This window comes from Salvelinus sp. IW2-2015, linkage group LG23 (assembly GCF_002910315.2).
Source record: "Salvelinus sp. IW2-2015 linkage group LG23, ASM291031v2, whole genome shotgun sequence".
NCBI classification, from domain to species: Eukaryota; Metazoa; Chordata; class Actinopteri; order Salmoniformes; family Salmonidae; genus Salvelinus; species Salvelinus sp. IW2-2015.
Genome location: NC_036863.1, coordinates 18,707,836 through 18,733,080, shown reverse-complemented (window position 1 = coordinate 18,733,080; position 25,245 = coordinate 18,707,836). Strand labels below are relative to the sequence as shown.

Below are 25,245 nucleotides of genomic sequence, written 5' to 3'. Positions count from 1 at the left end.
ACGACACGCAGGTTAAAATATCAAAACAAACTCTGAACCAATTATATTAATTTGGGGACAGGTCAAAAAGCATTAAACATTTATGGCAATTTAGCTAGTTAGCTTGCACTTGCTAGCTAATTTGTCCTATTTAGCTAGCTTGCTGTTGCTAGCTAATTTGTCCTGGGATATAAACATTGAGTTGTTATTTTACCTGAAATGCACAAGGTCCTCTACTCCACCAATTAATCCCCACATAAAACGGTCAACAGAATCATTTCTAGTCATCTCTCTTCCTTCCAGGCTTTTTCTTCTCCTGACTTTATATTGCGATTGGCAACTTTCATAAATTAGGTGCATTACCGCACTGACCTCGTTCGTCTTTCAGTCACCCACGTGGGTATAACCAATGAGGAGATGGCACGTGGGTACCTGCTTCTATAAACCAATGAGGAGATGGGAGAGGCAGGACTTGCAGCGCGATCTGCTTCAGAAATAGAACGGATTTCTATTTTAGCCCTTGGCAACGCAGACGCTCGTTGGCGCGCGCAAGCAGTGTGGGTGCAATAATTGAATAACATAGATTTTTAAATTTATTTTGCAACGCTCGCATACGCCAGCGGTGTAGTCAGCCTGTAAAGGTCCATTGCAGCCGTTTATATCTCAATACCAAAACATTTCTGGGTAACAATTTAGTACCTTATTGTGATTGTTTTCAATTAAAATGGTAAAAAATAAACCAAAATAGCTTCTTAACAAAAAGCTATTTCTCAAGCAAGAATTTTGCTATGACTATCTACAACTGTCTGATGTCACCAGGCAGGCCAAAACTCCATCCCACCAAAACAGGCTGAAATATCAGGCGATCTTTTCAAACAGCTCTTACACTAAAAGGGCATTATTATCATTTCACAATTTCACAGTATTATTCCAACCTCAGAGTGTGGACATATATATAAAACACAGAAAAATCACGGTTTTGGCTGCACTGGGCCTTTAAATGTAACTTTTTTTCTGAGTTTGTATATGTATGAGTAGTGTTTTAAGGCAGTTGTTAGTGTGCCCAAAACAGAGTAGTYTACAGTCAATTTGGAGCTGGATCAACTATGAACAGTATTAGGCAGTGGCATACTGTAGTGTTCATTCTTGTTTGCATTGACAGACCTGCCTATTGTGTTGCGATCACACCAACTTGTGGTTTGTGTTGCGCAATAGAGGTTATTATACAGATAGAACTCATTGTTCTTATAGCATTGACAGTAAACCCTGCTCATATATGTGTAATCACGCACGCAGGCACAGACACACACACTTTATTGCGGAGACAGATGTTGACAGTTAGTCTTTGAGTCATGTAGGTGAATACCCTGGACTACGACAGGGCCCAGTGTAGGCCATGTTGACACAGCTGTAGGAGGCTCGCTGGGCTGTGTGTGTAGTGTGTTGTGTACAGAGCCGGGACCGGGGAGCTGTCTGGACATATCAGATATGTGAGAGATCTCTCTCCACATGCTCTCAAAAGGAAAGAGGCAGCACGTCTCATGTAGCTAGAGCTTCACGTGACTATTTCATTTCGATTAATGATCATGGGATTATTATGTTCCAGKCATTATTATGAGCCGTTCTCCCCTCGACAGCCTCAACTACTTAGTAAATAGAACGCCGAAAGTGCATAAAGTTGTCGGCCCCCATGTACGTACCAAAAAGGCATCGTTTGCTAAGATCGCCGTATTGTACATTGCTCTCTATACATGATCCAAATTCTAGCTCCAAGACGGCGGCAATTTGAAAAACCCAAAAAGTAGATTGTGCTGATTTACTGGCACATTGGTGATTTACTGGCAGACTGAACATGTCGCACACCGTAGTTTAAGAACTCTGTGGGTAGTACTTAAAACAATGACGTCATATCTGAATCCCTCCATCGTTATTCACCTTCCCTTTGGAATGTATCCTTTTTACGTGGGTGTTTTTGCCTGGGTCAATAGATTACAGTGCATCAACGCATAGGGCTGTGATGATTAAGGAATTTTGGAATACGGTAATTGGCCAGCCAAATGACCACGTTCACCGTACTAATAACTGTTCAAATTAGGGTTTTTTAGTGCACATTTTCTCCTCTCCTCCACTCCTGCAGCTATTGAAGCCATATAAATAGTTAGCTGGTGCTGCATTGTGGGGTGGTTGCTTAGGCAACTAAAGATTCCTTTGCTTGTTTCAGGAATTATTGTTACGGAATTATCCATGTAGGGCAGAAACGGACTCAAATTCACAAATGCCGTCCCGTCTTGAGTCAACAGTTCCACACAGATGTTTTTTCTTCTATAATTTTAAAACGGTTATGGCGGTTATTTATGATGGTCTTCATCCATAACCGTTGGTTGCACGGTTATACGGTCATTGCGCCAGCCCTAAAACTACACATATGAAACATTTAGCTATAAATGACTGATAATGATATACAAAAGACAACATGATTATAGTGCATAAATACAATAAAGTGCGTAATTCCCCAGCCTTGAACATTGCGAGCGTCACAACGAAAAGTCTAACCTTCCTAAGCTTATCCATGGGCTTACATACAGTAGGTGTTTGATCATTGTTGGGCTCCTGAGTGGCGCAGTGTTCTAAGGCGCTGCATCTCAGTGCTAGAGGCGGCACTACAGACACCCTAGTTTGAATCCATGCTGTATCACAACTGGACGTGATTGGGAGTCCCATAGGGTGGCGCACAATTGACCCAGCGTCATCTGGTTTTGGCCGGTGTAGGCCGTCATTGTAAATAAGAATTTGTTCTTAACTGACTTTCCTAGTTAAATAAAGGTTAAATAAATAAAAAAATATCTATATTAAAAAAAATCCTGCACACATACACTATGAGGCAATGCATTTCATAAGACTATGCACTGGTGAGAAATTCATACCGTACATTGCTTGGCATTTTTGTAAATGGCAAAGGTGCTTGAGATGGAAGTAGCATCCGCTAAGATAAAATGTTCAATGGGCTAGTGTGCATTGAGACTAGCTGTGGATTGACAATAGACTTAACACAGAGAAACAAAGAAAAAAACAGTACTTTGGCAATTTAAAAAAAGTCCCTTCCTAATTCTTGGCGTGACAGATTTTTATCCTATGGGCTTAAGAAACTCCCACACATTTTGGTACTCAAAAGAAAAAGTGATCTTTAAAAACCATGGCTCTTTAATTAGCTACCCTGTCACGATCGTCGTAGGAGTGAAACCAAGGCGCAGCGTGGTATGCGTACATTCTCTTTTAATGAATGAACACTTAACAAAAACATCAAAATCAACGGACGAAACGTGAAGCTATACAAATAGTGCAGACAGGCAACTAAACATAGACAAGATCCCACAAACACAAAAGGGAAATGTGACAACGATAAACAGCTGCCTCTGATTGGGAACCATATCAGGCCAACATAGACATACAAATACACCTAGATAACCCACCCAAGTCACCATCACGCCCCAACCAACACAGAGAAAAAACAGCTTACTATGTTCAGGGCGTGACAGTATCCCCCCCAAAGGTGCGGACTCCGACCGCAAAACCTGACTCAATAGGGGAGGGTCCGGGTGGGCATCTAGGATGGATGATGCAGGGCATCGGGAGCGGCTCCGGTGCGGGGCGCATCGCCGGAAACTCCGGACCGTGGGTTGTCGCTAGAGGCTCCGGACCGTGGATCGTCGCCGGAGGAACTGGACCATAGATCGTTGCAGGAGGCTCTGGACTGAGAACCCCTGCTGAAGGCTCCGGACCCGGGGACCGTCGCTGGAGGCTCCGGACCCGGGGACCGTCGCTGGAGGCTCCGGACCCGGGGACCGTCGCTGGAGGCTCCGGACCCGGGGACCGTCGCTGAAGGCTCCGGACCGGGGACCGTCGCTGAAGGCTCCGGACCGGGGACCGTCTCAGGAGGTTCCGGACCGGGGACCGACTCAGGAGGTTCCGGACCGTCGACCGTCTCAGATGGTTCCGGACCGTGGACCGTCGTTGGAGGTTCCGGACCGTGGCCCGTCGTTGGAGGTTCCGTACTGTGGCCCGTCGTTGGAGGTTCCGTACTGTGGCCCGTCGTTGTAGGTTCCGGACTGTGGCCCGTCGTAGGAGGTTCCGGGCTGGGAACTGTCGCCGGAAGCTCTGGACTGGGAACTGTCGCCGGAAGCTCTGGACTGTGGATGCGCACTGGCGACCTGATGCGTGGGACCGGTACAGGTGGCACCGGGCTGATGACATGCACCTCAGGGCGAGTGCGGAGAGGAGACACAGGACGTACTGGACTGTGGAGGCGCACTGGAGGTCTAGAGCGCAGAGCTGGCACAACCCTTCCTGACTGGATGCTCACTCCAGCCCGGCAAGTGCGGGACGCTAGCACAGGACGCACTGGGCTGTGAAGGCGCACTGGAGACCTGATGCGTGGGACCGGTACAAGTGGCACCGGGCTGATGACACGCACCTCAGCACGCCTGCTCTGCAGCGCTCTCAATGCCAGCACCTCTCTCCGGAATCTTGCATCGAACTCCTCACTCGACTCCCTGACTGGCTCTGGTTCACTCCTCGGCTCCGCCGACTGCTCCATGTGCCCCCCCCCAAATGTTTTTCTTGGGGTTGCCTCTCGTGCTTGCTCCGTTGAGCTATCTCCTCGTATCGTCGCCGTTCCGCTTTRGCTGCCTCTATCTCCTCCTTAGGACGGCGATACTCCCCGGCCTGCGTGCAGGGTCCTTTTCCATCCAGGATCTCCTCCCAAGTCCACTCCTCCTGTACACACTGCTTGGTCCATTTTTGGTGGGATCTTCTGTCACGATCGTCGTATGAGTGAGACCAAGGCGCAGCGTGGTATGTGTACATTCTCTTTTAATGAATGAACATTTAACAAAAACAACAAAATCAACGGTCGAAACGTGAAGCTATACAAATAGTGCAGACAGGCAACTAAACATAGACAAGATCCCACAAACACAAAAGGGAAATGGCCGCCTAAATATGATCCCCAATCAGAGACAACGATAAACAGCTGCCTCTGATTGGTAACCATATCAGGCCACCATAGACATACAAATACACCTAGATAACCCACCAAAGTCACCATCACGCCCCAACCAACACAGAGAAAAAACAACTTACTATGTTCAGGGCGTGACATACCCCTCTTTATATTAAGCTACCAAATGTCAATAAAAGAAACATAATACCATATAAAAATAAAGCTTTTATTAAAATGTCAAAGCCATTTTCCATTTAAAAACCACTGAAATGCTGACAAAGTAATTTAAGTAAAGTCATTATGATGAATAAGTTACACAGGTTTTTGGCATGCCGATGACATGCACATCTTTAGTTACAGCAAACAGCAGAGCATGTCACGCTGCCAATTATATATTCAGAGCTTGGATGTTGTAGCAAGACCAACACTCTATTATAAAATAATGTACAATAACCCTGTTGCTTCACATGTCAGTTCAAAATGTTCTATATTATTAAGATTTCAACAACAGAATTCTTAAGATGATTTTACTTTTCATTGTTTTATACAATATCAATTAATAGAAGACGACTAAAATGATTAAGAGAACAGCATAAACACACATAGGCTAGGAAGGAATAAGATCTTACCCATGCCAAAATTATGCCATTTTTGTGTGTCTATCATCTGTACAACAACTTGAAAAGGGCTGCTTTATCTTCTTCAGTAAATACACAGTGAATATTCATCGTATTTATAACAAGTACAGTAGTACCGATGTAATATATACACAGGGACTTTGGTACAGAATATAAAAACATACAACAAAATGGAACTATAGTTTAGAATAAACCATGTACATCCACATGTCGCTTTGGTCACATAAAAATAAATAAACAATCAATTCACAAATTTATCCCTGATAAACCTGCTACAAAAATAAATTATGATAGCTGCTACACCGTTACATTCAACCTTTAAAGCCATATTCACATGTGAATTGTGTATAACTCGCCAAACATGACAAAATATTAATATTTATAGAACAACAATTAAATTATTTCCTTTTTGATAGAGGAGAAATGCAATAGCCACAATGACTGGTATTCCAGTTGCGCTGCAAGCTGGTCAGCAGGACAATGCATTAGTAAGCACAACAGTAAAGGCAATCTTAGCTATTCCATAAAATCATGAATACATTCTCCATCAAAACTCCTATTTAAGGCGCTGGAGCCGCCACCTCAAAAGCATTCTTGTTTGGTAACCTCAAGATCATTCACAATAAGTCTAAATGTCCACTGTTCAGACTCTGTAAACACCATACTTGCTGAGTATAAAGCAAGAATGAAAAAATCAGCTATGTTACATTGATCACCATTGTCATCTGTGCAATTAACAGCTCTCCACTTTGCAGATGGATACAGAGTTGATCCATTACAACTTGCACAATAACACTTTCACCCAGAGGGAATGCTTGATTTAAATACTGGCACCCCTCTCAATCAAAGCTTGCACAACGATGCACATTGATGGCACAAGAGCCGAGACATGAGCTGCCTCTCCAAATTAGAGATGCTCACTGTCTGCCCACCAGTGTAGCCACTATCAGTGGACATCAATCAGTGCCACCTGTTCAATGACCAGAAATTACTTTCAGATGGCCTGTACCATTAGCAACTTTTGCTAAGTTGGGGTAGTGAAGCCCCACTGGCTACATCTCCAACCCCTTCCCTTTCGATAAAACACCAGTTGGTTCAATCCTCAGTGTCAGGCTGGACCCCTAGCATGATGTGGAGCTCTTCGGCCGAGTAGCCCAGAAGATTCTGCAGGTCGCAGACGAAGCGGTAGACGTATCGCTTGCCCGAGGTCTTGTGGATGATGTTCTTGTCGTAGTAGTATCGCAGGCCACGGCTCAGCTTCTCGTAGTTCATCTTGGGCTTGTTCTTCCTGCGGCCCCAGCGTCTAGCCACCTGGAGGAGGAAGGAGAGAATGATAAACACCAATGGAAAACAGAGTCTTACACTACATCTTGATGTCTTCTGATGGCTCTTGTGTTGAAGACATTTTAGTCCTGTAAACTAGCGGTGTTGCCAATCTCGTCATACTCGTTATTGTAATTGTATCCATTTTATCACACTTGATACTTGTAATCGGAAGACCCGGAAGTGTGGTTTAAATGCAGGTAAAGCCTATACCACAAGTGTGGGGATATTTATTTAAGCTACTCAGTAAGTACACAGACAAAAACAAACACATGTCCTCAGCAAAGTCGACAGAAATATAACTAGATTGATAGCTAGAACAACAATCACTCGCAATTCTGATTCCCACACAATATTTGTAGAAGTGGTGTAATGTGCCCTGAGAGAGACGGAGCCCCGCGTATGTCTGTCTGGGGAAATAAGAGCAGAGGGAGAACAGCTTTTTCTAATTCTAATTGCAGCAGGCTAAAACGATACCCCGCTCGTTTCTTACAGATGGAAGAACTAGCCAATAGTTATTTAGAGCATAAAGGGCTTCACACTGTTTGAGGGACAGAGAGATGCGTGCTGGCAGCTGACAATTACTATTTTAATTACAAAAAATACTTGTCATAATCGCATTCCGAAAATTCTCCACATCCGTTGCGATACTCTTTTTGTCAGAGTACTCAGGACACCCCTAATGTAAACCCTTGTGGCTATCTCCTCCACAACCTGATATACACATACTGTATGAGGCCAATTGACACTCACCTCATCTGGGTCAGTGAGTTTGAACTCCCAGCCGTCTCCCGTCCAGCTGATGATGGCCTGACAACTCTTATCAGTCAGGAGCTCCAGCAGGAACTGCCACAGCTGGATAGGACCGCTTCCTGTTGAGAGGAAAAAAGAGGCATAGGAGTCAGACTGCGATCAAAAGGCATAATTTGTACATACACAACTGTAGTGTACTGTTTTGAACTGGAGTTGAAACTGGGGTTGACAGAGAGATAGATAGTATTTCATACAAGATGAGCTGGGTTTGACTGTGTCAGCGGGTTCATAAACTCACCAGTGAAGCCAGCCAGCACGGCAGCAGGTATGACAGGCTTTCCCAGTTCCACAGGCTCGTTCCTCTCCTGGACGTAGTCCTTGAAGGATAGGCCCTGATTCCCCAGGCTCAGGGTGCTGCTGTTGCACTCGTCCTCAAAGCTGTCGTGGGACGGCACCCTCTGGTTGTCCGCCAGAGAAGACTGGCTACCCCAGGATTGCAGCATGGACTCTGGCCCCTCAAAGCTGTCCATGCTCTCCAATGAACACAAACTCTGGTCCTGGGACGAGACTGTGGATAAACAAAGCACAGAGATGGTTAGTTCAACTGAAACTGAATCACGTTAAGGAACTATCACTGAATTCAAATATCTGTTGGGAATCACTTACATGTGATCCCTTGGAAAATGAACACTAATGAATTAACATTGATTAATAGCTTCTAGACAACAGTGAGTTGGCCTACTCACAGGCTTTGGAGAGTTGTCCTGCGTCTGGGTTGCTCCTGATGTAGCTGACGTTGACCGTGCTCAGTTGGGGCTTAGAGAACATGGAGAACTCCTGATCTCGGGTCAGCAGGGTAGTCTTGTCCGCAGTCTCAAACAGTTCTTTCAGCAGACTACCGCTGTTGTCAGGCACCTGCAGGGCACACTGGGTTTCCTCCAGACTGAAGCCTGTAGAGAAGAACATATGCCCACTTAGCTCATCTCATCACACCCACCCCTCAGACACCTCTTTGGACAGCTTAAAGGCCCAGTGCGGTCAAAAGCGTGATTTTTCTATGTTTTATATATATTTCCACACTGAGGTTGGAATAGTGATATCACTAGACAGTAAATTAGTTAARAGGCCAATAAAAAAAGTMTCTAACCTCTCTCTCTTTCCCCTCCCAACTCAGACCACTCCCAGACAGTTTCTTTTGACCATTTTAATTGAAAACAATCACAGTAAAGTACTTAATTGTTAGCCAGAAATGATTTGATATTGAGATTTTTTTAAATGTCTGAATTGGGCCATTAAGGCTTCTGTTCAAATGAAGCTGAAGCCAAACTGTTTTGTTTATCTGATGTTTACTTGGATTTGAACCCTCTGGTGCTCTGTTTGTTTTTCTAATGGACACTCACCAACAGAGCTCATCCAGTTGGTTACTGAGGGCACAACACTGCTGAGGCTTTTGGATTCTTCTCTCTCTTGACATTCTGGAAGAAAACGGAGGATAAAGTCAGGAACCGTCAGAAATACTGTTATTTGATTTTAGCGTGTATCATTTAGCCAAAGGGTACAGTAATTCTACAGAATAAAGAAACCCTTTCCACCCGAATACAAAACAAACTGATGACTCCACCTATTCTTTCCCCCATCTTCCTTCCACACAAACACCATCTGACTAAAAAGTTCCACTGTTACCTTTCATCATCTGGTCCAGGTGCTCCCACAGGATGTCGCCCACAAAGTCTGGGGCCAGGTCTAGGAAGCTCTCCTTGCCCAGGTCACACAGCTCCTGGCCGTTCATGTCAAACTTAAAGAAGTGGACGTTGGCCAGGCTGAACTCACTGGCTGCCCAGTGGAGCCACTGCATCACGTGCTGCTTGGTCCACTTATGGGGGTCTGTGAAAGCGAGAAAGAAAAAAGATATGGCTTAATATACAGTCATTTTAAATTACTAAAAAGTTCATGCACAATTCCATGGAAACCTCACCAAAATACACCAGCCTTTGTCTTGATTTGACTTAATTAGGCTTACTTTTAATGATTAAGGGACAGGCAAAATGTTTTACCAAATCTCAATTTTTGATGTAAATGGCATGTTATAGAAGAGTCCAGACACCGTTTTTTTTTATTTCACTTGGTTTTGAGAAACTTACCCCACCAGCAATAGACTTCATTATTGCTTGTTCTGCAGTATGGATAAACATGAACAAATAAGTCATTTTCGAAACGGGCGATACTTTTCTGTGTGCGAGCATTTATGTATTTTTTGGTTCCCATTGTGGTGACACGAGAAATGAGAAAGCATGTGCAAGCTCGCACACGGAAAAGTATCGCCCGAGTCCAATTAAATGGAATATAAAGTTGCGGATAAAGTTCAGAATTACACAATTTCATGTGTACAACATCTAAAGACCTGCATCACTATGCTGAGAGCGTTGCCATTTCTAAAAGGACATATTTGGGTGTTTTTGGGGCCTTGGTTCATGTTTATCTGTGGCCCCCATCCTGCAGAACGAGCAATGAGGAAGTCTATTGCTGGTGGGGAGCTCTCTTTCTCCAAACCAAGTGAAATCGCAAAAAAAGTGTCTGGACACTTCTATAATATGCTATTTACATCAAAAATAGAGATTTGGTTAAAAAAGGTGAACCTGTCCTTTAAAGAGGGGGGGGGGGGATGACTTAAACACTCAACAAGTGTGAAAATGTCATACAAACATGGTGTTAACGAGTAAGAATCAGGAGCTAATATATTGTGGAGGCTGGACTGAGTGCAAAGCTTTCGAAATGAGCCCAAAATGACTGACCTCCAATCCAGTTCAAAATTAGCTAGGAAATGAGCAAATTGTCATCCTTGTAGAAAACATTTCAATAGAAATGAAGAAAAAGGGAGGACAATGAGATTGAGCAGGTGTAGAAAGTGACTCACTGTTGGAGATGCCACAGCAGCGTTGGACCTTGGAGAAGCCACTGAAGCTGTCCTTCAAGGCCTGACTCATCACTGCCTTACTGCACGGGGTCAAAAGTGGAACAGAGCAAGGGCCCATGTCTGGAGAGTTTACAAAAACAAATGTTTGATTACTCTATTAATCAACCTTTCTAGACCTTTCTTATGTAATAACATTGCTTTAACAGTGTCATAATTGTTTAAAGACCCAAATCAGTCAAAAACGCGCTTTTCCTTTGTGCCTGCGTGCATGATTACACATATATGAGCAGGGTTTACTGTCAATGCTATGAGAACAATGAGTTCTATCTGTATAATAACCTCCATTGCGCAACACAAACCACAAGTTGGTGTGATCGCAACACAATAGGCAGGTCTGTCAATGCAAACAAGAATGAACACTGTACAGTATGCCACTGCCTAATACTGTTCATAGTTGATCCAGCTCCAAATTGACTGTACACTACTCTGTTTTGTGCACACTAACAACGGCCTTAAAACACTACTCATACATATACAAACTCAAAAATAAAGTTACATTTAAAGGCCCAGTGCAGCCAAAACTGTGATTTTCCTGTGTTTTGTATACATTTACACACTATGAGGTTAGAATAATACTGTGAAATTTTTTAAATGATGACGATGCCCTTTTAGTGCAAGAGCTGTTTGAAAAGACCGCCTAAAATGTTAGTCTGTTTAGGTAGGATGGAGTTTTGGCCTGCCTGGTGACATCACCAGGTGTTTAATTAGTTAATAGACCAATAAGAAAGAGGTCCAAACCTCTCTGCCAATAAAAGCTAGTTTTCAGTTTTCCCCTCCCTACTCAGACCACTCCCAGCTAAATTCTTGCTTGAGAAATTGCTCTTTGCAAAGAAGCTATTTTTATTTCATTTGAATTCAAAACAATCACAGTAAGGTACCTAATTGTTACCCAGTAATGATTTAATATTGAGATTGAAAAAAAAACCTGCTGCATTGGGCCTTATAAAAAAATCTAAATAGGGTTCAGACAGTTTAAATGGGCTAGCTACCATGGAACCGGATGAGAGATTGATTAACAAAGTTGGGGTTATGGATAATTGTTGACCTGTTTTTCTGTTCATCATTAATTAAAACAGTTTGTATGCAAGCAATCAGTTGAACTACATTGTTAACTTTGTCACCTCATGTCTCGCAAATAATCTTCCTAATAGGGTTTGGTCTAACTTTGGCCTGGGGTGATTAGTTGGTATTGGTGTTATGAAAGTGTTTTGGTGTAAAGTAGAGGGCTAGAGTGATGTGGCACTCGTTGGTAGGTTGTGGTGGTGGCGTACCATGTGAGACACAGTTGAGGCCAGAGGGCACCTCCTGAAAAGACTGCTCATCATCTGAGGGGAGGAAGTATCCCGAGAACAGAGACATGGGATCTTCAAAAAGGTCAAACGCTGCCTGCCGCTGTGGAGGACAAACACATAAAAAACAACATACTGTTAGTTTAATTTAAAAGACACAAAACATGTATTTTGCCTGATGATTTGAGAAAGCCCCATTCTACTGTATGTCTACATAATTGGATATATTAGGTGAGACAAGTATAGCCCTGAACAGATGACCAACACCTGATCACTCACAGATAATGTGAGTGAAATACCTTATTCACTTCTTTAGACGGAGTCACARAAAGTGAGATAAAAGACAAAAGATAACAGAGCAGGCAAAAGCAATGACAGAAAAAACTCTGTATGTGGGCACTCCCTTTCAGTAGAGCCAATCTGTCATCATTAGTCAAACACATCAGGCCTTTCTCATTCTCCCAGCTAAGCCTGGCCCTGAACCGCTGGGAGAGGATGACCATACATAGTCTTCTTGTTCCGTAGCAGAACTAGAAACTCCCTTGATGCAGCTGGCAGCAGTTCCGCTCTGAGGGTTTATAACACAGCGTAGGCTGCTGCGTTTTGAGAAGAAAAAAAACTCTACCCCCTCCTCCCTCTATCCTTCTTTCTCCCTTTTCACTCTCTCTCGTTCCCCCTCTTCAAATCAGGTTAGACAAACCAGGCTCTTCTTCACAATTCTATTAGCTAAAAACAAGCCCTTTTTAAGATGAGCTCTGTTTGAATCTGCACTGTACCCATCTCAGCATTAGCCCTTTACAGATGCTGATGAGACTTCTTATGACGTTATACAACCAAGCCGCACATGAAACCTTAACAAATCATTAGGACATCGATAGTAAAGATGTACGCTAAAGTGCCATTTGTGCGCCTGTCTAATACTGTAAGGCACAATGATTTTTTATTCAAATAACTCCCCACAAAACACCATCCTTTTTATCTATAAACTGTTTAATGATTTGTCTATTTATTTGTCCTTAGAAAAGGTAGGCTGGCACAAACAGGGCCCTCAATGTCTCGAGAGCATTTTTCCTGCTAGTTACCAAGGGGACTAATTGAGTTAATGGCAGTAGAGAAGGTGGAAAGACTGAGAGCCTCTCCTCCATCAGCTCCCCAATTATCTTCACATTTAATATGCCTGGCTTTGTCCTCTTTCCTTTCATTTATTATTTTATGGTTAAAGTTATGGGGAGAAGAATAGCAGACTCAAGTATGCTGCAAAACACAGGATTTAACAATAAATCTCTGCTGATATTTGATATTTGGAATCCGTGCTTTCTTAACTCCTCAATAGCCTTGAGTGAAGGGTGCTCCAATTCCAGTCCTGGAGAGCTATTGGGTGTGCAGGATTTTGATCCAGCCTTGCAGTATCAGTTGTGATACAGTAGTCCTATATCTACTATACACAACTCCATCTCCAGCACTACGATGTATGCGATTTTCCTACTTATCTACTGTATTAGTGGCACAGCCTTGTGAAGTCTCACCTTGAGGCTGGAGCGATAGCCAGTGGACAAGGGGGCCACTTGGTCCATGCTGAGGTCACACATCAGTAATCTTCAGGTAAATTACAGAGAGAAACTTTATGAGCAACACTAATACACATCAGTAATGACATCACACTGAATGGACATTTGTATGATACTGTATCTGTCTCTGAGGGTTGTAATACGTTTCTCTACAATGACAATGAATTCACATGCAACCTATAGATCAACTGTTCTCCTAAATAGCAACAACAAAATGTGCAATGTATAAATATGAGTATATTACAATGTCTTATTTTATACTGAGCACATAATGGCTTAATAGAGCCTAAATTGTGTTAGGCTATTACATTATATAAATAAAGCCTGCACATTGAATTCAATATCCTAATGCATTGGCACACTTTCCAAAGCAACCTGAACACTATTGAATAAATAGGCTATTGATTTGGCTAGTTTGGGGAATTACTTACACATGTTAAAAATATATATGTTTTACATTAGGCCAACAATTTCACACACACTATCACTATGACATCACGAATGGCTGAGACAGAAAAATAGCATAATTCTCTCATTGGTCACAAGTTTAATCGGTCCCCGAAATGATTCAAGGCCCCTCATGGTAGGGGAGGGTGGTCCTTCATATTAGATTAGCGGCCACACATTCAATAGTGATTCCATTGACATAGCCATGTTGAATAATTCGTAAAGATATATTTAATATCAGTGATAAATTAATCATTACCCCAATTTAAATAATATTTCGCATAGCCCACAAGGCATGGAATGGGATTTACCTTTGGTTATTATTCCACCAGAAACAATTATCGCAAATGTCATGTAGAACAGAAACATACTATTCAGGAAAGCAGTACAGAGTCAAATGCCACATTGTCTGGGAATAGATCAAAGAACAAGAGAAGAGACACAAATCAGGGACCTACCTGTTGAATTGATCGGCTGTTCTTCAAAACAGCAACAGTGTAACGTTAAATTGTATTCCTTTTCGATATTGAATAATTATCCTATTCAGTGTTGTATGTGCGCAAGCCTATGCTGTATTTTAGTATTTGTACCTCCCAGATACACTGACCAGTATAAAATCAAAACAATGCACAGCCTTGTTTCTTCGTGTGTGCTTGACGAGTGTATCTAGGCAATGAGGAAGTGCAGCTTTTTTTTCTGTTTTCATTGCGCGCTGTGTAGCTCAGTGGGAGGAGCGTGTAGTAAGCAATGGAAAATGATCATAGTGGAACATATTCAACGCGCTTTACCGCATGTAAACAGTGTTGCAGTTCTGTCATAATAAAACATTTATTAACGCTGAAAACGTGCAGAAGCCAAGCAACTCTGACGCACTTATCCAGAAATATTGTCAGGGATGAATGCTGATCGAAAACACACTCAGCTCAGTAATTCATAATAGCCTATTGTGGAATGGCCCTGTCAATCTTATACTTTGAGGGTTCAAAGGCAGTGCGACTTGAGAATAAATAAAAAATATGAGAAAAGTTTCCTCAAGGATATTAACCAACAGCAATATTTTTGTTCACTGATATGTTTCAGCCCAGATCCAAAACATTGGCCAAAGAAAGATCAGGAAGTTATAGAACAAGAACATTAAGAATGGCCTGATTATTTTGTGTTGGTCTATTTAACATCTTTATGTCACAGCATTTCCCATCATGTCTGCATGAGTGGATACCTCCATCCCTAAATGATACAGTGTAAATGACATTGACTGTTGACACATCCTCCCAGACACCACAACTGTGGGGGACAATGCCTGGACAAAAGAGAGATGTACAGTGTGTGATGAAGTGTCACCCTTTATTCTCACCTCGACCACGAGAAAGACGGTAGGTATAGACCCCCTACTACAAGTGAATCAGTGAATAGGGTGTATCCGTATTGTAAAAAGTGCCCTCCCCACTACTTTCAGTCAAATGTAGTTGAGAACTCTTCCAGAGGTGTGTTATTTGGTAAACCTCATTGTGATTGGTGGGGCTTTGCTCTTTTGTTCTCTATTGCTCCTCTATTGTTCCTCAAGCAAAGGGGAGACCGATGACATCAGAAATTCCCATCAGACCAACTCTTTGAATGCCCTTCACCTTGAAGTTTTTTTATGAAAACATGTTTTTTTACCCTTTACTGTATTTATACTTGGGATATCGCTTTTCAACAAAAAAAGTTACAAAACCGCTGGAGGACTTCTTTAAATGAAACCCTTGGGAGAGAAGTTTTAGATTAGCAAAGTTTCAATTTCCAAGCTTGGTTGAGAAGGTTGTGTTTTGATTTGTAACAATGAACCTCAAAATTTGCTGTAATTATTTTGAATCGTGTAGTATTTGTACATGTCAGTCTGTTGGACACATGCAGTATCTAGCATGGTTCTACAGGCCATGGACCATTTTCATCAACATAAAGTATATCAGTGTCACGATCGTCTTCAGGTGAAAGAGAGGACCAAGGCGCAGCGTGATATAAATACATCTTCTTTTTATTTGAAGATGAAACGAACACGAACACTAATACAAACTAGACAAAACAACAAACGACCGTGAAGCTACAAAACGAAAGTGCAGACACAAGCAACTAACGTCAAGACATAGACAATTACCCACAACCTACCTAATGACTATGGCTGCCTAAATATGGCTCCCAATCAGAGACAACGATAGACAGCTGTCTCTAATTGAGAACCAATCTAGGCAACCATAGACTTACATAAACACCTACACTGAACACAACCCCATGAAATCTACAAAAAAAAACTATACAATACAAACATCCTATACGAGACAAAAACACACAAACATCCCCCATGTAACACCCTGACCTAAAATAATAAAGAAAACAAAGATAACTAAGGCCAGGGTGTGACAATCAGGTGTTTAGTCAGTTCTATCTCTATGTGTGGAATGCTTTGACACATTTCAATCCATTTGGAGGATGGGGTACATCTTTGGAATTTTACCCCAAAGTTTCAGGTAGTAGAATAGTAGAGGGCCAGACTTTGGTAGCCTTCATTGGACACAACAGAGGGCTCAAATAAAGTGTTGCCACTTGTGTCTTAGTGAGAATGAGGTATTTCTTATTATTATGAGGTCTGTAAGCCTACAGTGACCACCTTTAAAAATCACACTTACATAAAAACCAGGAGAGAATAAAAGGAAACCATTTCAGAATGCTGGCACATAGCCTTGAAATTTATTGCTGATCTACAAAAGATGTGGAGTGCAGTACTAACCCTTAGAATGTCTACCTTGATATCACATTTACGTCATTTAGCAGACACTCTTATCCAGAGCAATTAGGGAAAGGGGATACCAGTTGCACAACTGAATGTATTTATCCAAAATGTGTCTACCGCATTTAACCCAACCCATCTGACTCAGAAAGATGCATTGGGGCTGCCTTAATCAACATCCACAGCGCAGTTGTTGGGGGTTAACTGCCTTGTTCAAGGGCAGAACGACAGACCTTTCACCTAGTCAGTTTGGGATTCAAACCAGCGACCTTTCGGTTACTGGTCCAATATTCTTAACCACTAGACTACCTGCCACTGCTTATCTTATAGACATAAAACCTCACTGAAGGACTCCATGCTCCGTTTCCCATTTTTTCTTGTATTGAAATCAACCTGTTAATTCATACATACTGTATGATGAAGATGATGATCCCAATGACTATTGCTTAATTTCAATGGACAGCAGCCCTGTATTGAAACGGCCATGAGAGGTCAGATGACAATGAGAAATTATGTGAAGCACTCATTTTTATGTAACATCGTTCAACCAATGAAAATATCAATCTGCCCTATTGAAAACATTGTTGGGTCGCAGGGCAACTTGCCTGGGTCTGCAAAACGTGATATAGCTTTTCATTGCACTCATTGCATCTACTGTTGCTAAGCAACTCCCAACTCCTCTGTCTGTTTCAGTGCTAAATGTGAAAAGAGAGGGAGAGAGATGAAAGAGAGAGCGATGAGGGAGATAGAGATAAGGGGGAAAGAGATGAAGGAGAGAACGATATGGAGGAGAGAGAGAGGAGYGAAATGAGATGGAGAAAGAACTAGGGATGGGTGTGTGCTGACTGCTGACAGGACATAGACCTGCTTTGAAAATAGTATGTTTAAGGATGTTGATACCTGGCTGCCAATTCATCTACTGCAGATCTGGAGCCTATCACTGATTGATATAAAGAGCAGCATGTAGAAACAGTTATCTTGGAACCGTGAATCAAATTCTCTTGTGAACGCTGGCCTCCGCACTGGTCAGTTATGGATGTTGGGAAAGACTACAAAAACAGTGGCAATGAAAGGTTTCTCATACACACGACTAACCATCACGACCAATCACTCATCTTCATTGATTGGTACACAATGTCTAACAAGAGGGCAATATATTTAATGGCACCTACATAGAAGACCTCTCAAACTACTCCCCATAAGACATTCTATGTGTTTCCCAGATAAGCTAATCTGGGAAAATCATGACACGTTCTAACATGACCAACACATCACACCCTGAGTGATGCTACTTTCTTTTCAGTGTTTTTCTTTTTCACGGCTTTGTTTTGGCCTCACCATTTTCTTTTGCATGACTCATCAAGTTCTCTTCTTTTCTTTTCTTGGGGTATTCGCAAAGGCCTGAACGATTGAGCGTCCAAGTTCAACAGAAATAAAAGCTGAGTACAGTGCACACACAGCAGTGAAATGTGCTCAGGCATCTGGATGGACAGATCCCTGCCCCACCGTCAGGCCCCCCTGGAGTGAACCCATCATGCGAAAGTCCTCCATAAAATCATCTCCCAGAGTCGATCTGCTGCTTCGCTCAGAACACTGCCAAATAGGAGTTTGCATATTTGTATTTTCACTGGAGTCTTTTTCAGTCTTTTTCAGAGTGCATGATGGCTTTTCCATAGAGACCGGCACATGTTGAAGCTGATACTCATTGTATAGTAACGTTTCCCCTTTTTTTTGAAGATTTACTGAGGCGTTTAACACTTAAGAGGCAGTCACTGTTACCATATCGACTCCTGGAAGGATTGGTGCCACTGTGTACCATTAAAACCATTGTGTATTACATGTGGTCATGACTTAGCTACTGTATGTTGGAATCAAATGTTCCTCTCCTTACTAAATATCTACACTGACGAGCACTAGCCTAGTTCTCTTTAAGATTCACTGATCCACAGAAACACAGAGACTCACCTAAGCCCAAGGCTCAATCAGTGGAATGAATGTAAGCCTAATGGGCATTGTAAAAGGTAGAGTACCAAATACATTTGAATCTTGACACTAAATCTACCTGGTCATCTGTCCATATAAAACTTTTGTTATTACTGACATCATCAGTCTGTGATAGATTGACCCATTTCTACATCTCCATTCAATTGACAGTTCTGTGAAAAGTACATGCAGCCATTTGTTTTGATTGGCTGGAGTTTATTTGCTTGGCTATACCTCCCTCTGCTGGCGAAATCAAATAGAAATAGACTTCGCAAATGTATACCAAAAAAAACTTGAAATGAGCTGAGGTTTTCAGTCCAATTACTCTGCTTAATTTTATGGCCGAAATGTACACACCGGTTCACACATTTATTCATACTTATTTATGCAATAATTTGATTATAATTTGCTAAAATCATAATACTGAACTAGTCTTCAATTACAAAAATACCACATTATGCTTCAGATGGCCTTGTCTAGGGGCTTGTATGATTTGACACACTGGAGTGTACATTAAACATTTACAATAAATGTAACCAGGGATAACCGTATGAGTACACAATATATCCATACAGCATAAACAGTTATTTTTAAAAAGGCTATTGACAATGGGCACACAATTCAGCCTCTAARTAATACTTTGAGATATTCCAAAACATGATCTGGGCACAACAGCTTATTCAGAGAGCCAGCCTCCCCCACCCAGTTTTGTGTGTAAAAAAACAAGAAGCAAAGTGAAAAAATGATGTGACCATTTTTCATGTGTAATTAGGCAGTGAAATGCGATCCCTTTCTCAGAGAGAGAGAGGCAACCCCGAGCTCCGAGCTGGAGTCAATGGCTTCCAGATTTCAATCCCAACCTCCACTGTCTAGACTCAACGTTGCTCTTTTTCTCTCCCTCCCTCCCTCCCTCCCTCCCTCCCTCCCTGTTGAAAACAGATTCTACACAGAACAAACTCTACACGAAACACCAAGAAGCCGGGAGGTTCGGTTTTCTGCCCCCCACTCCTTCTCTCGCCCTCTCCCTCTCCCTATTTGGGGGGAGAGAGGGATGTGAAACACATTGTGGCAGGCCAGATGTGGCAGTGTTGTCGCTCTCTCCTCACACGCCACACGTGTCATCTAGGAGCGGCGAGAGTGGCGTGTCTTGGGTGCCATGGCGGGGTCACACAGACCCCCTTTTACACGGGACAGTCTAGCCCAGGTCCCTATCACTCAACACTAACCACTGGACCATTAGGCTCTACAACCTCAAAGTATCTACAGATGACATAGCTACTGAAAAATGACAGAAAGTGCAATAATGTCAGCAACATTCATGCTTGGTTTATTTGAACCTTTCCTGATGACAAGACAATGGTTAATATTCCATTGAGCATAGATGTTTAATGTGGGGATGAAGCAGATTTGGTGATGAATGACAACAGATCAACTGTTTTTTTTCTCATTCAACAGATCATTTGATTGTCTTCATTCAACCCAAAAGAGCTCAGTTCAAGGGTCCTGCTGGTTTATCCAATAAGGCATTGTACATGGGTTGTCATTGCCAATCAACACTGTTAGCTCTCTGAGCTAAAGCCTATAAGTTGCAGGCAAGATTACACATCACGGTAGGCCAGCTCTGTGAACTAACTTTTCTACACAGGTACAGCAAAACTATCTCAGACAGCAAAGTGCCATTGAGCCATCTGGGTACTTTTTCAGATAGCCAGTGTTCATTTTGCCATCTGGTACTTGTCAATTCTGCAAGACTGTGCTCTGTGTGCCTCAAGCTATCTACGGGAGGATTTTAATTCCCTAAATATTTCAATGTTGTTTGTTTAGAGGGAAGAATTGTATTCTATGTCTGCATTCTTTGTGTACTGTACATAAGGATTGATGTTTGTTTCCATGATTTGACTAAAGTGGAACGTCCTCTGCTTGGCTGTCACAAGAAAGTAAATCCTGGCTCAGTCTGCCAATATTCTGTTTACTGACTTACTGGGACAATAGATACTTGAAGGAAGGGCACATAAGTATATCAAGCACACCTTACCTGGATACATTGCAGGCCTGGGGCAAATTTATGTAAAATGCTTTTAAATATGTCAGGTGCACTTGATTTAGCTTTCTCAGCACAATGGAACCAATAGAATAGTCCCAAAAGTATTAACTCCGCCTTTGACCATCTTGTCTGCCGGTCAAGCTAAAACACATGCACCACAAGTAATTGAAAGTAATGTATTTAAGAAATGTGCAGTCATGCCCTAATATCAGATTACAATATACACTGAGTGTACAAAACATGCTCTTTCCATTATATTTTGTAGACTGACCAAGTGAATCCAGGTGAAAGCTATGATCCCTTATTGATGTCAACTCTCCACTTCAATCAGTGTAGATGATGGGGAGAAAAATAAGGATTTTTAAGCCTTGAGAAAATTGAGACATGGATTGTGAATGTGTGCCATTTAGAGGGTGAATGGGCAAGACAAAATATTTAAGTGCCTTTGAACGAGGTATTGTAGTAGGTGCCAACTGGTTTGAGTGTGCCAAGAACTGCAATGATGCTTGGTTTTTCACGCTCAACAGTTTCCCATGTGTATCAAGAATGGTCCACCACCCAATGGTGGACATCCAGCCAACTTGACACAACTGTGGGAAGTATTGGAGTCAACATGGGCAAGCATCCCTGTGGAACGCTTTCGATACCTTGTAGAGTCCATGCCCTGACAAATGGAGGCTGTTCTGAGGGCAAAGGGGGTGCAACTCAATATTAGCAATATGTTCCTAATGTTTTGTACACTAAGTGTACTACATGATCCAATATTGAACTATCCATCTACTGGTACATTATTGGTGGGTGGATCTTTTCGGAGTAAAAGTGCTCTTTAGATGACCATTAGATTCCTCTGGTGCCTCCCATTTTGATAATGCAAATGATTATAGAGCATCTAAGAAAATAAAGACAATTGCCATAAGTTTTTTTTGCACAAGCAACAAGTATAGGGATCAGAATGATTGAGGGTGTTCAAACAGAGGTGGGGTGAGGGGAAGAGGGGCAGGACGGGGCCCTCATTTTGCGTCTCCCCTGACCCAGACCTGGGGGTCCATGTGTGTGTGTGTGTGTGTGTGTGTGTGTGTGTGTGTGCGTGTGTGTGTGCGTGTGTGTGTGTGTGTGTTTCTTTCATATTCTACCTTTTTTCCCTCTTCATTTTCTGGCAGACTGAAGGAATGTCTGGGTGCTGAGGGGATTGAGCCTTCACTCGTGGTGCACCATTCTGAAATGAGAGAGGGAAAAAAGAGGGAAAGAGGGAAAGTTAGAGACTAAACCACAGAAATGTAAACATGTCTGGAGCTAAAATAACTTAGCTTTCATTGAAAACACCACTCCGTCACAAGCAGACTTCTGTGTGCTAGACCCTGTCCAAAACTGTCACCAAAGGGCAGTTTGTTCTGCAGAATGGTATTGTTTTGCAAATAAAAACACAAAGTATTTTCCCTTTGAAACCTTAAACCTTGAAAACAGCGCGCTGGAGTGGATATTACAAAAATAATAATTATTATAGTGTGTTCTTGCATAATGTAAGATTTGTGATTATTACCATTATTACCATGTTTTTCAATGTTTGACAAATCATTATTTGTAGGCCTATCAATAATTGTGGTTATTTCAATGACAAAAGCCATGCATGTCAGTATGCAAAAAAGTGCATTCAAATGTTAACACGTTTTTTATATGTAAGTCACTGACATTTACATAATTATTACAAATCATTTTGTGGTCATGTCTTATCATTGGGCCTTTGAATATATCTTGCTTATTACTGCTGATTATCATTTATACCACATCTCTGCTCTAATAGACACTATTGTTTTAATAAAGGAGACCRCTTTCACCAGGAACCTGATGCTTGACCTCACTTCGTGAGGGGGATTCTTTAAGCCTGGAGAGTTAGCAATTTGACACAATTACTTTATCATTAAAGTCAATTAGCTCTGTCCAGAAACTGGTCAAGCACAAAGCAATCTTTGTCTCCCACTCCACCAAATAACATTGGTGGTCTAGGCAAAAGGGCTGGCATTCTTAGATGTTCTGAAAGTTTTCACTGTATGAGTACACCTTGCTATCCACACCCTATACCTACCTGACAATACAGTACATTCAACTTTCACCCCTTGAATCAAAATAGTTTTTACTTTTTGATTTGAATAGTATAGTAGTCACATTACTACTACTTCACATGTATTTTACTCCTCAGTTACGACTCTAGCTGCCGACCAACTCTCTCCCTCCCCCATCCATCCATCCATTCTCTCTCTCTGTCTCTTTCTCTCGCTCTCGCTCTCTCTCTTTCTCTCTCGTGCGCAGTTGTGTTTTGTGTGTGACTTGCCTCCATTCTCCAATACTTAGTAGTAGATGCAGTTTGGTCGCATTGAAGAGCAGTTCATTGAAACATCGTGGCAGCTTTAGTTTTTCTCACCGACAACGATTCGACGTTTCACGACCAAACCGTAAGTCCAAGCGTTATTATGAAAGCTTTTACAAAAAAAGTTGATGTTTTAGGACATGTCGCTTTGCGCTGTAGCTGAGCTGGAAGCTAGCTGTTTAATATCAATGATTCAATTATAATGTTTGCTATCACAATTTTTTTATTAAAACGTTTTTGTGAACTTGAGGAAGGGGTTGCATTGAGCATTCTCAATGATGATGCATGATGCTCTGACGTGATGGTCCGTGAGTGACAGTTGACAGGTAGGAGGATATTTTGGTCACTCCCTGATGAGAAGGCTACATTTATGGCAGACCTTTTAATCAAACCATTACAAAGCACAGGGCAAATAGAAATGATAGAAATGGGTGATGCAATACTGACAAAAGTTGTTGTGTTGTGGTTGTGGTAATTGTGAGCTAATAGTGTATAATTTTATCAACAATATGAATGATTGTTCACCACTTACTGTTTTATCCCACAGCTGTCCTTTTTGTTGTTTTGCCTTCTTACCTCTGTGTTTACATGTGTAGGCCCTATCTATCTTTTTTACTTCTATTTTGTATAATTTTCTACTATTGTTTTCTGCTGACTTTATAAGTATGCTGTGGCCTACTATACAGAAACTATTGTCATTTTGCTGACACTTTTCTCCAAAGCGACTTAAACCACTGTCGCTATTGACATTGATTCAGTATATCACTGCACACTCTTGGCCAGGTCATTATTGTAAAAGACAATGTGTTCTCAATAATCTACCAGGATAAATTAATAATAATATTTTTCTTTAGTTAGTCTGGGACTCTTAAATATTAGTCTCATGCTCTCTGTTAATTTATCTATATTTCTCCTGGATTGAAGGAAAGGGCCGTGCATAATCTTGGAATGGGCTTGATCCAACCATGCTCCACCCATAGACACTACACATTAAGACAATTAAATCTTAAATTAATTTACCTGTTCAATAATGAGTTCAGTTAATCAGCTACTTTTATAATGAACACAATATAGTATTGACATACCTTCTGTAACTAAGCTTTCAGTGCCGAATCACAAATAATTAAATCAATTTAGAATTAAATCTACACAGTGATTTAAATATGTTATCAACCATTTATAAACCATTTATAACAATACTGTATATATTTATAGCTTTATCAACCACTTATAAACTAGTATAAGCTATGTAGGTTATTACCGCAATATCATTCCTTTAAATTTCTTTCAGTAAACAATTTTTTTGCAAGGCTCTTAAAGGACAACTGAACACAAAAGGGTCGTTCCACCAATTTGGTCCCTGTTGAGAAGTTTAACTTGGTCTAAACAAACTTCTGATTTTGCCTAGTGTAACAGGGAGTGGCAATTGAATGCTTAAAAAAAAAAATTATACAATTGTGAAAATATTTTTTGCCTATCTATGGGTAACAGGGTTGATGTGTTATGCTCGACCCACTCAGTTTTCCACCACAAAACCCCAGAAAATGGCCAAAAAGAGTAGAACTGGCTCACCTGCTTTTACTCTATGATTTGACTACTAGATGTTCAATGTTCTTTTGCAAAACATATTTAAAAAGGAATCGTTTCACCGTATTAAAATGAGAGTTCAGGTCACATAAGAGGGTTGACCTTAAAATGAMGGACAAATGTAAATAAATTAATAAATTAAATAAGTAATAATCTTCTGAAATTACTTTGTCAAAGCAACAAACTAACTAGGGCTTTACAATGATTGTGATTTTGGGGTTAAGTGGCTTAACATTTTTGGGTTAAGTGAATCTTCCAGGAAATCACAGAGGGTGCACAGAGGGACATGTCAAAATGCTGAATTTTGGCCCCTAAGCAAGTCTTTATTCATATAAAAAAAATCTGATTTATTGAATTATCCATGTGGTCTATAGTAAAATGCACTTCATTTAATATAACAGGCTTTTCAAATTCAATATTGGTACACAATTTCCACAATATCAAAGGGGACGCAAAAGCACTCTTTTCATGGAACGACCCAAAAAGCAACTTCTCTGGTTGAAAACATTGATATTAGTCAGGGCTTGAATTA

General features: G+C 41.5%; 1 protein-coding gene across 1 annotated transcript; it reads right to left on the bottom strand.

Annotated features, from left to right (window-relative positions):
• Positions 1-5,190: 5,190 nt before the first annotated feature.
• On the bottom strand, positions 5,191-14,631 carry LOC111950764 (protein C-ets-2). The gene is made up of 10 exons (XM_023968634.1): positions 14,429-14,631; positions 13,482-13,551; positions 11,938-12,058; positions 10,607-10,726; positions 9,376-9,576; positions 9,093-9,167; positions 8,439-8,642; positions 7,991-8,260; positions 7,693-7,811; positions 5,191-6,927 (listed from the first exon to the last, which is right to left on the bottom strand). The coding sequence occupies exons 2-10, from the start codon at positions 13,542-13,544 to the stop codon at positions 6,712-6,714; spliced, it is 1,389 nt and encodes a 462-aa protein (XP_023824402.1). The 5' UTR covers positions 13,545-13,551; positions 14,429-14,631; the 3' UTR covers positions 5,191-6,711.
• Positions 14,632-25,245: the final 10,614 nt, after the last annotated feature.

What these genes read in the sequence shown, in the direction of transcription:
- LOC111950764 (XM_023968634.1), bottom strand. Translation starts at nt 13,544, where the DNA reads ATGTGTGACCTCAGCATGGACCAAGTGGCCCCCTTGTCCACTGGCTAT. An exon ending in CCTCAACTGTGTCTCACATG is followed by an intron (nt 10,727 to 11,937) that starts GTACGCCACCAC and finishes TAAACTCTCCAG; the next exon opens with ACATGGGCCCTTGCTCTGTT. An exon ending in AACTCACTGACCCAGATGAG is followed by an intron (nt 6,928 to 7,692) that starts GTGAGTGTCAAT and finishes TTCCTCCTCCAG; the next exon opens with GTGGCTAGACGCTGGGGCCG.